This window comes from Amphiura filiformis, chromosome 14, assembly GCF_039555335.1.
Source record: "Amphiura filiformis chromosome 14, Afil_fr2py, whole genome shotgun sequence".
In the NCBI taxonomy this organism is placed as follows: Eukaryota; Metazoa; Echinodermata; class Ophiuroidea; order Amphilepidida; family Amphiuridae; genus Amphiura; species Amphiura filiformis.
In genome coordinates, this window is record NC_092641.1 from 55501821 (window position 1) to 55515941 (window position 14121).

Genomic DNA, 14121 nt, shown 5'->3' on the forward strand with positions numbered 1-14121 from the left:
AGTGACAAAATTTACATAGACTTTTCTCTCAAAACATGCTAATTATGAGCACGGCGAGTGAGTGATCATCTGCCATGCTGTGATGAGCCCACACCAACAGCAAGTGAAAATCACCCAGAAGGAGGAAATATCCTAAATTTGCCATTTTTGAAATGCTCTCTTTTCCCATTAAGATTGGTATAACTTGGTCTCATCGTGGCAATGAGGTATCAAAATACACAGGACAAAATGTGTTGAATTTGAGCATGTAATTTAGTTCAAATGCTGAACAACCCTTAATTCTCGCAAAGACACTGGGTACAGACCATAATTAAGAAATACTATATTTACCTACATGGATCGAATCCATGGGCTCCTACAGTCACCCATGGAAAACAGGGTACTGAAAAGCACTACACAATGTCCACATGAGCCATGGGTGGGTTTGTTTACATTGCATTAATTCGCTCAGAATAGTCAATACAGATTCCAAACAGATAAAACTTACCTAATATCAGACATTGAATTCTATTTGCTCAATTTCATACCAAAATCAAGGAAAACATGGTTTTGTTATTACAAAATAACATGAAAATCACACAGGTCATATCTGGTCATTTGCAGCAGGCCACTTGAGGTAATCAATATTGGTACTTGAATGGCATGACTCAGTGACTTTCTGCTTTTTGTAAGACTGACAGTGTTGTAAACTTGATTGCATAACATTAAGATTACCAACTGATATTCTTTGTATTTGAGTTGGGATTAGTTCTGTCAAGTGAAGTAAACAGTAAAAAATGTCAACAAAACATGCTACTGCAGAACTCTATGCCTGTATGTGTGTGCCTGAGGGCCGATGACACACATTCGATGGGTGTAATATTTACCTGTGTATGTTGTTGTCACAGTCCTCTGTTCACTAGGAATTGGCAAGTTAACTTTAATCGTAGATGTTACAAATGATGTCAACCAAGGTACGGAATGCCAGACTTTAGCTGCGTTGACAAGTCTCCATGCGTTGAGTAAACCAAACCCATGCTTGTGAGAATGATAGAAACCAGCTGAATTGATATCCCACTTGGCGTCTTTGGTATCGACCTACAGGGAAAGAAAACATAGGGAATCAGTGCTAATGATAGGGACTCATTAGTACTTCAAGTACTATAGCTTAGAATTTTATTGATTGACAGTAATATTATAATCACACATTGCAAACTTGCATAGTAAAAAGACTATGACCTTAGCTGTACACACCATGTAAATCTCTGTATTTGATGTAGATTAGTACTGTGTTGCATAAAACATGTCCTGGTGACAAAAATGGGTATGTCACTTCATTCTATCTTCATTAACTAATGAAGAACAAATGAATCAAACTTGGACTGTTTTGTTGAAGCCAGTGGCCAGCACACAGAGCATTAAGATTGAAAATAATGTTGATATTGGCCAATCAATAGCACATTGGTAAACCACAGGTAGGCAAACACATGCCTGGCAAGCTCACACAGGCATGGCAGACCTATTACAGTAAAGTTAGCATGAGAAATGAGAAAAAGAATTAAAACTCAATGGGCAGTAAATGTGTATTCAAGAACATCTTACATCATCCATCCAACACCTACTGAACAAGACAAAACAAGTCTCACAAAAGTCTCTGTGGCTTAGAAATGTCAGGACGTACATGGAAAGGTTGTATCATTTCTCGTGTGAAAATAAAGCAGCTCTACTGTGAACATAAATACACTAACTATACACAACGGTACAATGGGTGGAATTTATGTTCATCTGTTAGCCCCTTTTCTACCACAATTCAGCCCGATCATGGGCCAAAATAGCGCACATTGTAAAGATAAAGCCCTTTACATCCTGATAATGGGCGAAAATAGTGTAAAATTTGTCCCAAATAAAGCCTATTTTGGAAGCTGGAAGACATACAGTCTCTATGTATTGTATTATGCAACTGTAATTTTTTTCTTCTGTGCCCCCGAAATTTAATTTTGCCCCCCGACCAAAAAAGCTGGCTACGCCCCTGGGTCCCGGGATACTCCAAATCCAGAAATTTTTAATCTGACGAGTGGGAGATCGAGGACAAACAAACAACTTTTTTTTGGCCTAGTGGTCAGCGAAAACCTGTAAAGTGTACTGAGGCTCGCGGATTAATGTCTAGGCCTTGTGCCTGTGCATAGGGCACTATAAACCACTCCGCTTTTGTTCTTTTTTAATCACATCCAAACATCCAGCAAGTTTTGCATCGTACCTTGACTGATGTATATACAATAATATGTTGCACATCTCTCCATGACAGACATTCTTTTGCCTCCAACATCAACGCTATCATTCCAGCAGCTAGTGGAGCAGCAGCAGAGGTGCCTGTATGAGTTGTTGTACATCCTGTGCCGGAGTCTAGAGTCCAATCTGTAGTTACCTGTATTGATAAGTGAAAAGTAAGACTGTAAATACCTGCAACTTACAGCATTTCAATAAATTTACCTCCTTTTCATCAATAACACAAACTTAAAGCCATATTGTAACATTTCCATAAAAATAGATTAGTATTTCCTTTCATAAAATGTTAGCTTTTACTGTCAGATATGGGTCGATCCTTCATGTAATTATTTCGTGTAATCTAATCCTAACTCTAACCCTAACCCTAACCCTAACCCTAACCCTAACCCTAATCCTAACCCTAAACTAACCCTAACCGTAACCCTAACCCTAATTTTGTTTAGAATTAAATGAAGGAATAACACAGATATGTCCCTGAGGTAAAGCAAAGAAAATTTGAATTGAATACCAGCGGCGATGTCGCCAACGTGTGTCACTCCATTGGTCGTGCTATGGTACGGTCCTTTGATGTGTGCATGACCGACCCGCACGCCATGTACGTACTGTGTTATGAACCGCGTACATGTTTGACTAATATTTATTGTAATAATAAACCGTCTAGTTCAGACGTTTAACTACAGCACCTAAAGTCTTGATTTTGCAGGGTATGTTAGTTTAATTAAGTACATTACAGCTGTGTATTAAACAGAATTTTGAAAAATATTGAGGGCGTCCTCCAAGGCAAATGTTACAATATGTCTTTAAGTTTGTTTGGCTTATAATAGGTGAAAATTATTCTGTTTTTGTTACTGCACACATCCCAAGTTACGCACGCGTAAATGCACCCCAGCATGTGCCAGTCAACCAGTAACTAGTATAAGTGCAGCACCAAACCGCGTGGATGCCATTGTATATTAAAGCCATATTATAACATTTCTGTAAAAATAGACTGGTATTTATTTTCCATAAAATGTTAGCTTTTACTGTCAGATATGTCCCCTTTTAATTTTGAGCCGAAAATATGGTACGATCCTCGGGGTGTGTGTGTATGTGTATCCCATACGCCGTGTAATGCATTACTGTGCATACGTGTTCGACTAATATTTCCATCGTAATAATAAAAGCGCCGGTTCCAGCGTTTTATTCAAAATCTCGGATTTTGACAAAACTACACCACCTAAAGTCTTGATTTTTGCAGAGTATCTTTATTGATTAAAGTAGATTACAATCGTGTAAAAACCAGAATTTAAATTTTTTTGAGGGCGTTCTCCTCAGCAAATGTTATAATATGGATTTAATACACAATGTCCTGTATCATATTTTTTATAAGATGAAAAAACTTTACATGTAAAGGTGATACCTTGGGTTAGCTTTGTGGCCATCAGGAAAAAGTGATACAGAACATGTCATGTGCTGCAAAACAATAGGTGTTTTACATAATGTATGTGTTTTGCCTTCAAGCCATTATACTTGGAAATATGTGACGTGTCATGTCAAAAGGAGAGACTTTTGGGCAGGATCGTAAATGGAGAAATAGCCAAAAATCTGCCGGGGTGATTTTTTTTTCACAATTTGGGTTTGTTGCGAATTTGTGATGTTATTAATGTTTAGAATATTGTCTGATAGTTTCAGAGCGGAATATAACTGGCTTCTTGTATTTTTTGAGACATTTTTCAAGGTAATTCCTACTCTCAACATTGTCAATAATACTTTTAAAGGCCGATATCTCAATTTCCAATTTTATAATACCATAACTTATTAACTCAATATCTTCGCTTAGGAATGTCCGATTTCATTGGAAAAAACAGCATTCTGGAGCAAAATGTATCTATATTTAAGATATGTAAAAATCTCAAAATTGATAACCTGCCCAAAAGTGTCTCCTTTTGACATGACACGTCACACATAAGGCAGCTATTACATTCTACAACACTTAACGACGGTCTTGCACTCTGCCCATGATGTGTTTTGCTGAATTACCTGAATAAAGTAAGCATGTAATGTTCACAACAAATTATTTAAAACTGAAGACTTACAATATTGCGTTTTCCCACGGAGCCACTGCTGAATGTGACCGCTAGCATTGAGGCACACTCCTCAGCATAATATGGCATTTGGCCTCTCTCGTCAACGGCACCTGATACAGGATGAACAAAGGTGAATTTCTCTTGATAATATTTGATAATATTGATTTTAAGTTACTGATAAAAAGAAGTACATGTAAAAATTCTTATATTAAATTATGTTGCTTTTAAAGTTAGAAAAGCACTTAAGTTTGTTATCGGAAGTCCAATTTTAATGGGGTGGAGCATACTTTGCTTCCCCCTTTAGTATTTTATTGAATTAATCCACATAGGAGTCACATGACATGGCACAATCATAATTACATAACATTTATAAATTCATATACAATACACAAGTTGCATTGTAGAGTCACAATAGTAGTAACAAAAATAACAACATTGGTCTCTGATATTATGAAAACATAATTCTATTTCTCAAAAATTAATTTCCATCTAAATAGTGTTGTACACACACCACATAAACTTTTCTTGGAGGTAGAAATAGTTCAAATCATTTTTACCATAAATAAAGAATACGGCTTCTATTTCTTTGCTCTACTTAAATGTAGGCAACTAAAAGAATATGAGCATTTTGAAGTGTGAATGGATAATGAACAAAATTGAAAACTGTTGACATCTTTTATCATGCCCAGTTGATACACTATAGTAGATAATAATAATAATAAAATAAAACGGCATTTATCCACGCTTTCTGAATACTCAGATTCCTCAAAGCGCGCCACGGGTCGATATGCTGCCAAGCCCCAAAGGCCAGCGCAAGTTGACCTCAATGCCGAGTGTGAAGTACTAGGACACATCATGCTGTAACACCTTTCAAAGTTCCAGGTTTGTTGCGTTTACATGATATTTCATCAACTGACTTGAAGAGGCAGACAGACACTGAACAAATCCACCCATATGACGAAATAAGACACACAAAATGTTGATATGAGGCATAAACATGCCTCAAAATGGACTATTCCAAAATCTATACATCCCCTGTGGAAAACATTACCTTAACCCTAACACCCAACCCTGCTTTTTGCTATCGGAAGGTAAAGAAGAAACAAAAAAGGAGAGAAGATGAACAAAGAAATCAGTTGGCACCCCCGGGATTCAACCTTAGCCACACGGGTTACGCTGCCCCGGGCAGCGATTCCGTGAACATATAGCAGTTAATATTAGCCTGATTGCATCATCGCAGACTCTGGGATTCACACATGCGCAGTGGTTTTATTTATCTATTCTTTCTTTATTGAGGGTTATACTGCTTCAGTGACAAGTACTGCTTTTCAAACAGGGCCTTGTGGTATTTTGTGGTATCTATGGGTGTTAGAGTTTATCTCACACACAAGGGGTGTAGATTTCAAATGAAGTCACCCATTTAGGTAACACCATATTATGAAATTCCCACTCCATGTGTGGGAGATTAAGGTCATGTCTTCCATAGGGGTGTATGGTTTACAACTGGCATAACCCAATGTTGTTTGTAAATGATAGCATGAGGTGCAGAAGGCTTATCATTTCAACAGTTGCTTATCATTTCAAAAGTTCAACGGCAAACCCGCTAAAAACCCACTAATTGCTATGAATTCCCGTCGTAAAAGCCTATCCCACAATTTCAACAGTCGTATCTCAATTTGCACCTCACTTTGTAAGTTGCAATCAAAACAAGCATTCAGATAAGGCAAACTTGGAGGTTTGGGTAAAACCCTCTCATAATAGAGAGATTGCGGAGAGGCGTTCACTGCAAACGCCATACAGGTTACGGATTTCTGCATTTTGCGGTAGAACGTCATAGTCCCGTTCACCTTCAAACTAGCCTCCTACACAGCCAGTTTGTGTCGGTCCTAACGCTCGTAGTTCCTAGTATGTTCGTGATAGCCGCATAGAGTCTGAACCAAGACTACGTGTAAACGCAATTGCAATCATGATGGCGCTATGCTGAGACAAATAAAGGTAATAGGAAGCACCCATTGATTCACCTTGGGTGCATCGAACCAGAGAAGATCATCTTCTTTCATCGAACTACTTTCCTCGGTATTGATATGCAAATCGACTGGCTGTATCTATAATGCTCTAAGCATTCAGTCCAGATTAGCGATATTTGAGTTTTGCGGGCTATTGGAAAATGAGTATAGGCCTATGTTCACACGTGTATGCTATTTGTCTAAATAATCTAAACAGAGTTTGGTGTTGGATGCCTAGGAAGTCTTGGTGTATATTATTCGAATAATAAGAAACAAACTCCATTATCATATAAATAATACCCTGTTTACTTTCTAAAGCAAAATGAAAATAGATAATCTAATATGCCTAGTTCGATTACTACCCAGCAAACACAAATATATTACAGAAAACGTTAAATGTCGGGTTAAAGGTTATGTGAGGGTCAAGGGCATTAAAAGTTTTAATAACATTAAAAAAACTAGCTGATAAACGTTGTAACACAATAGACACTTATATATGTTTGCCAAATGATATTTTACTATAGCATTTCGAATTTTGGCTTAAAATGTTGTTGTATTATTTTTTCAGTATAACACGAGTTTTCATGATTTTTATATGAACATACATCGATATGTTATCAATACGTTTTAACTAAAACCAAAAACACATGCATTATCATGTTTTAAAAACATTTTGGAGTTTGCTGAATAGTATCCATAAGCAAAACACTTTGACAGCTGTTTAATGCACAACGAAAAAGCAAGGCGAAAAATAGCGTTACACGAACTTCTGTTCCCGTCCCAAACAGACAATTATATACGCATTTATGCCGTGACACGACACAATCTTGCCTAAAACGCCTCTTCGCAAGCTGATTTTTGGATGGCATTTTCCACACACAAATAAATAGGCAATCTGCCCGTTCGAATTTGCGTCGAAAAAAATCGAAATTTGTTCACTTCTTCTTGTCTATACGAGATCAAATTTTAACCTCCAAAATGGATTTTATTACATGTCGGACTCTACTTGTTCTATTAGGATACTTTGATTCGTTTCATAACATGATAAACATAAAATTGTTCTGCATTTTATAATGCGTTTTTTTGTCATTTTGGAACGTCATTTTTTGCTATCAACCGCAACGTAATCGCCTTACGGTAATTCCACGAGTGACCAATTCACAATAGATTTCACCCTCTAGAGGGCATAATAACGATTTTCGACTAATGTAGCTTACATTCGCGTTCCCGAGTCACGTTTCACGTAAATTTCGCAATCTCTCTATTATCACCCAGCTCACTGCAGCTACAGGAGTATCCCATCATGCACTGCTCTATAGCACATGATTGTATACAAAATAAAAGTAAGAATTGCTTAGATATTGAGAGCTATATACAGTTTCACAATACTTTAGGGGTCATATTTTTTCAAACAAAAGTCTAAGCACCCTCTAATTAAAGTGAGTAATATTGGAAGTTGAAGTGAGGGATTTTGTGTACATTTTCGATGGCATGTGCAGTTCTATTATGGTACTGCAAAGCATGATGGGTTACTACTTCAGCTGCTGTGACCAGTTATTCCTACAGAACCTTACCTATAGTGATAGTATACATAGAATTAGCATATCCATCATAATTACAGTTGTCATCATTACGCCCGCCGTTACCGCTTGCAACGACAAACAAGCTCCCTCGACCCCGACGTCCAGCCAGAACACCGTGTTTCAAAGCAGCCTGTGTGAGTTGAACAGAAAAAATTATAAGATGATATAATATTATTATATTCATTTTCATTGAGCAATGGCATAAATGTACATCTTATATTGTGGAAAAATAATTGTTTGATTATGGTTTCCTGACCAACAGTAGCTCAAGAACTCAACTCAAACAATTTTGAAGCCTCTGGGACAGGGTTGTAGCTAGGATAGTTTTAGTGGTGGGTGGAATTTAATGAAAATCTTGCATATTTGGCAATTTTTTGCCAAAATGGAACAAATTCTTCATTAATCCAATAAAATTGTGCAATTTTGGCCTCTGATTGGTGGGCTCCAAAAGTGAGTGGTGCCGCCCACTGTAGCTACATCCCTGCTCTGGGAGCAAAAAAAGGAGATTATTTTTTCACATCCATATGCATAAAACTGCATATTTTAAAGCAAAATCAACATCTGCATCGTTCATGGATCGATTGTTTGTAGACATTTTCCCAAAAGTACCTTGATTTTGTCATTGATGACCCAGTAATGGTGTCCCAGACAGTGATGGACGGGTGTTTTATTGTTTTCAGGTCTTGTTTTTGCACACAAAATATATCACTAAAATAACAACAAATTTTGAGACCTACCAACCCTAACCACGCAAAGAATTCTTTTTCCACAAAACAAATTGATAGCAATCATCAGATATGGAATGATTTCACATGACCTACTCCAATATTATTAATAGTGTATATACAGTTCAGACAATTTCTAAATGTGACTTTGACGTTTTTTCACAGCCAATCTTTTCACAATTTTTTTCTCAACATTAATTGTAGTGTTGATTTTTTTTAAATATAAGTATATTGTATGTGCAACTCTGTATTTCTCATATTTTTATTTTAATGTACTTGTTTTAAAAGGATTTTGATGTATTTTATTTTGACCCCTGAAAAACAGTGGTAGCAAAATAGGAACTTATAAAATATAAATAAAATAAATAAAATAAATAAAATAAATAAAATAAATAAAATAAATAAAATAAATAAAATAAATAAAATAAAAAAATAAATAAAATAAATAAAATAAATAAAATAAATAAAATAAATAAAATAAATAAAATAAATAAAATAAATAAAATAAATAAAATAAATAAAATAAAACAAAATAAAATATTGATTTGGCGCTAAAAATAATAACCTTTTTTATATGACACCTAGTTTGTTACAATTGGTAGAGTAGTTCCATATAATTCTTGAATTTAAATAATTTAGAATTTTTAGAAAAAAAAATCAAGAAAACATGACATATGTTATATAATAAGGTCCTTGGAATTTTAAGTACCACATCTACTCCAAAATGTTGAGGAGACCGGAAAACGATTGGATAAGTAAATTCAAATCCACAATTTTTCACTATCAGCCCTAAACAATTTTCATAAATATAAAAAATACCACTATATACAAGAAAATGTACACAACATTTTGCCCCAATGTATGTTTATATTTTACTCCATAAATTATAGTAATTAATTGCCACATTATATGGGTAATGGCTTCAGCTGGTATTGAATCCTTGACAACAATTTATTAATGTCCACATCAATACCAGCTGTGCTATGTTTATTTCATTGAATAATGAGTGAATAATGTTCATGTAATTATGTCAATATAATTGTACTGGCAGTATTTTTTTCTCCAGTTTTGAAGAATGTTACAGCTTATTTAACCTGTGGTCACAAAGCTTTACATAAACCCATATCTCCCAAAAATAAAAAGTTCAAACATCACAAGGGCATACCCGAAAACCTTAATCCCTGTGGTGTGCAGTGGCAAGAATATCTCCCAAATAGGATGATTTTGCAATGATGTTTTAGATATATATAGAACCCCGGTGCGCATGCAACATTTGCATTCCCTTAGATAGGACTCTGGTTATTTATTTGGAAAAGATCAAAGACAGGGGTGGGGTCGCTACACCTCCTCCACAGCGAGTCTGTTACCTTCCAGGCATTGATATAAAATTAGATCGATTGAGCCCATATTTATTGGTCAAGCTACGAGTTTTAAAAATATTTTAAAAATTTTAAAACTCATAGCGAGACCAATAAATATTGGGCGTAAAGCATCCAATTTTATCATTATTATGTTTTGGATCCAATATTTTCAAACACATAGATTCATCAAAACATAATAATGAATAAAGCCGGTACCCATTTGCACACCTGGGTGGGGAGAGGCACTAGGTCAAGGCAAGTTAGCTCGATCGATAAGGCGTTCGACTATGGTGCGAGAGGTTGCGGGTTTGAACCCTGGCGGTGCCTTGTATGCTCTCGTGGAAAAATTGAGTTAGTTTGAAATTCCCCTGGACAAGGAACTTACTGCTAATTGTCTCGTTGTAACCCGTACGAAACTCGGGGAGATTATCCTGGTTGCGAAGGTTATTTGTGAAATGTATAGGGTGTGCGAACATGTAGTAGCAAAGTCCCTGAATTGTTGATAAATGGTTTATGGAATGATGTGGGGCCGTAGTGGTCAGCGACAACCTGTAAAGTTTGCTGAGGCTTATTGATCAACGTCTAGGCATTGTGCCTGTGCGTAACGCACTATAAATCACTGCGCTTTTTTAGGTATAAAGAGCCTCTGTGCCGCCTACTTGGTTGCAGTCACCCAATGTGTTCTGTCAGCTCAGAAGTATATATTCTATCTTTATTTCTCTTACTTTGACTGGTATTTGAAATCTGCTTCTTGGCTTTTCAAAGGAGAAAAGTCACATGACATTTAAGTACAAATGTAGCTATATCACTATATTTGCACCCTAGCACAAGCCCTCTTTGATCCTGGTAATCATTCTTGCTTGATTTATAATAGGTATACTCTCCTGATAACCTTAGCTACCACACTACCAAAATACATGCCTTTATCCAACAGCTGTGCATGATTTTGTCACACTTTCAATATATCCTTACCTGTGCCAGTGGGTGTGGTCCATCAATAGTCTTGCCATCATCATCAGGTCCCCAACTGAAAAAATATATACATATAATAGTATATTTTATATATATTTTTGGGGTAATATTTATTTAACTTAAATTCTTATATATTTGTTTGATACTGCCCTCGTTGAATTAAGAATAAATTTAACTTCTTCACAATTACGTTACCAAGATTGACATTTTGTGTGTGTAGTCAAATCGTAATGATAATGATACAAATTAAAGGGAATAATACGAAATAATCAGGGTGATTACAAAACTGATGCATACTTGAACCACATTTTGTACTTTGTTCTCAAAATTATAAAATATGACTTAGGCAATTATCGTAGTAGGGTGACGACATATTTCTTGAGGTCTTGCGGTTCTTGAGTTAAGGCCAATAATATGTATCAAACCAAAAGTTTTCGGCATTTTTCCTTTGCCGATAACAATCATGCAAATAAGGCGAAAAATGACAATCCTTATATATATCAAGTCTTGGGATCTCCTTTATAGAACTCATACCATTCCTCTTGTGTGTCAGCTTTATTTGTCTCAATACTTTATGCCAGTGCTTCAATTCTTACCTGCAACTGTAGATATCATTCACTGACATGTGTTTATTAAAAGCTGTAGCCTCTAGACTATCTGTCATAGGTCCATCTAGTAGACGCACACCTACATAGGAAATATACAATAGTATGTAAGATTACGCACTCATTGTTGAATACTATCAGGATTAGAAATTGAGAGTTATTTTAATATGACATGTGAAGTGGGCCATGTCATGTGGGTGTGGCAAGGGGCAAATAGAGAGGGTGTACATAAGACAGGTGTGTTGGGAGGGGGGACTGGGAGGCGCTTTGCCAGCCTTGGTCCAGCATATGGTTGCTATTTTTTTAACTTAGGCAACGACCAGCTGCACCAGGTGCCTTTTCCTTTGCGTTTGCTTTCCAAGCAAATTGTCAGCAAATCTCATAGATGCTTTCTGCAATGTTTTTGATTGAATTCTACAACAACAACAACAAATAGGCCCATTATTTTCGACATGTTGGTACACTCAATGGTAGTATCGATACACAAACGATATGGCACACATGCTTAGATTATCCCAAATTACCGTCTCCCAATTCCAAGCTGAGCCATCATGTCATCTCAAACCCCTCCAGAAGATCAAAAAAAACTGTGCACGGTCGTTTTGTTATGTTGGAGGCCTATTCGGTTGTATAATAAACATTGAAGAATACTTAAATTGCATCTTGAAATGTTTCAATATATCGATACTGTATTTATGTGTCGCATAATTTGCTTCCAATGTACCGACTTCAAAAAACTTTATCAATAACAGGCCTAACAACAACCCAACTTCCTCAATGTGTCCTATGTGTTAATTGCCCACCACTGCACCGCTCATGGAGAGGTTTTTGTTGGATTCAGTATAGACAGAGCGCAGGTTAGGATATAAACCCCACTCACCTGATACTTTGGCCCCATAGGCTACCCCTACTGCACATTTATTGTTAGGTACTGCAGCAATCTCCCCGGCACATCTGGTACACCATGATGGTTAGGGCCTGGGTTAGGATTATATAAACCCCACTCACCTGATACTTTGGCCCCATACGCTACCCCTACTGCACATTTATTGTTAGGTACTGCTGCAATCTCCCCGGCACATCTGGTACCATGACGGTTGACAGTCTTGGATTTCTTGTTGTGTACTTCTGGCATTGGATCTGGATCATTCGCATTCAAATCCCAACTTCCTTCAGGACACTGAAATAGGAAACAAAATAATTATGATGAAGTGAAAAAGATCAAGATTGACCATGTGACTGTGCTGTGACAATCAAACCGAAAGGCTTGTACAAAGACTAATTTCAACTTAAAGTTATGCATTGTAATTTTTGGAAAACATATTTTCTAATCTTTTTCATAACCAATTATCAAAAATACCATAAAATATTACAATTTTGAGCTAACTCTTAGCCCAAGATTTTGAATGCTTAGACTTGTGCCAAGTCTTAGAATTTTGTGACTACAATTATAAGAAAACATGCTAAATTGCATGTTTTTGGCTCCCCTCAAATTGCAAAAATATTCAAATTTGACTTTTATTGCTAGTTAGAACTAACTAAAGGATTGGGATTACGCTATGTTACATTTGACAAAACAGGATAATATTTTTTAATCCAAAAATTAGTGAGGAATATGGAGTAGTGACACACGACTAATTTTGCTTGATCACATCACATACATGTATATTGTGTGCTTCAGCAAAATTGGAAGGCCATATCAAACTGATTACCACAATTAATGTAGATCTGTGCTGTGGTATAATGTACAGTACATCCAAAATGCCACGCCAAAATGTGCCTGCTATATAAATGTACACACTTGTTATGTAAACAAGTTGTAAATATTTTTGTGTCATACATAGAAATGCGATGATTCAGTGTTGAATTTACATGTAGGTTGATACGCTTATGTAATCTTTGTCAAATCATTAATTAAAAATCACACTGATTAGCTTGAGTCTGATTCAATGTTATGATACCGTTATTATTTTATAATTGTTAGCTAATTGAATAAACAAGAGAATGGTTTTTGCTCTCATTGCTGACAGACACTCATCACAACTAATTGCAAAAAATTAGAAAATAAAAATTCCTTTAAAAAGGAAATAGGCGTACCAAAGAAAGTGTGCATGATGTAGGGTAGGCTTATTGTAAATGTTTGACATAAGTATTGGAAATAATAGTAGGAATGAGTGAACTGGGATAAACAAGTAAGCACTGAAGTGTAGTATTTTGAAAAGGTTAAGTGTGATTAAAACGCATTTTTTGTATATTGCAAACACATCCCTGTTTGTAAACATTTTGCATACTATATTATGAAAATGGGGATAAAAACTGAAACAAAAACTGAAACAGATACCTTGAATCATGGCACTTGGCAGACCTATCTCACCAACACCCGACAACATACATGTACTATGCAATTACAAATTTATGCATTTGAGCAAGGGCTTAATTGCAATGGAGATTTCAGGATCAAAAAGGCACAGCAAAGCTTAGGTATGCATCTGGCCAACCCAGATTTTACGCTTTGTGAGATAATTTGTTTTTGCTGAA

At 36.1% G+C, this 14121-nt stretch overlaps 1 protein-coding gene across 2 annotated transcripts in view; it reads right to left on the minus strand.

Annotated features, from left to right (window-relative positions):
* Positions 1-14121, minus strand: part of LOC140170324 (proprotein convertase subtilisin/kexin type 7-like) — a 73667-nt gene that overhangs the window by 18762 nt on the left and 40784 nt on the right. For both annotated transcript variants that reach the window (XM_072193691.1, XM_072193692.1), the window contains exons 5-11: positions 12592-12763; positions 11575-11665; positions 10979-11033; positions 7912-8050; positions 4341-4441; positions 2237-2404; positions 867-1077 (exon numbers count right to left, since the gene is read on the minus strand). In XM_072193691.1, the coding sequence (XP_072049792.1) occupies positions 867-1077; positions 2237-2404; positions 4341-4441; positions 7912-8050; positions 10979-11033; positions 11575-11665; positions 12592-12763 (937 nt within the window). The remainder of the gene's footprint in view (positions 1-866; positions 1078-2236; positions 2405-4340; positions 4442-7911; positions 8051-10978; positions 11034-11574; positions 11666-12591; positions 12764-14121) is intronic.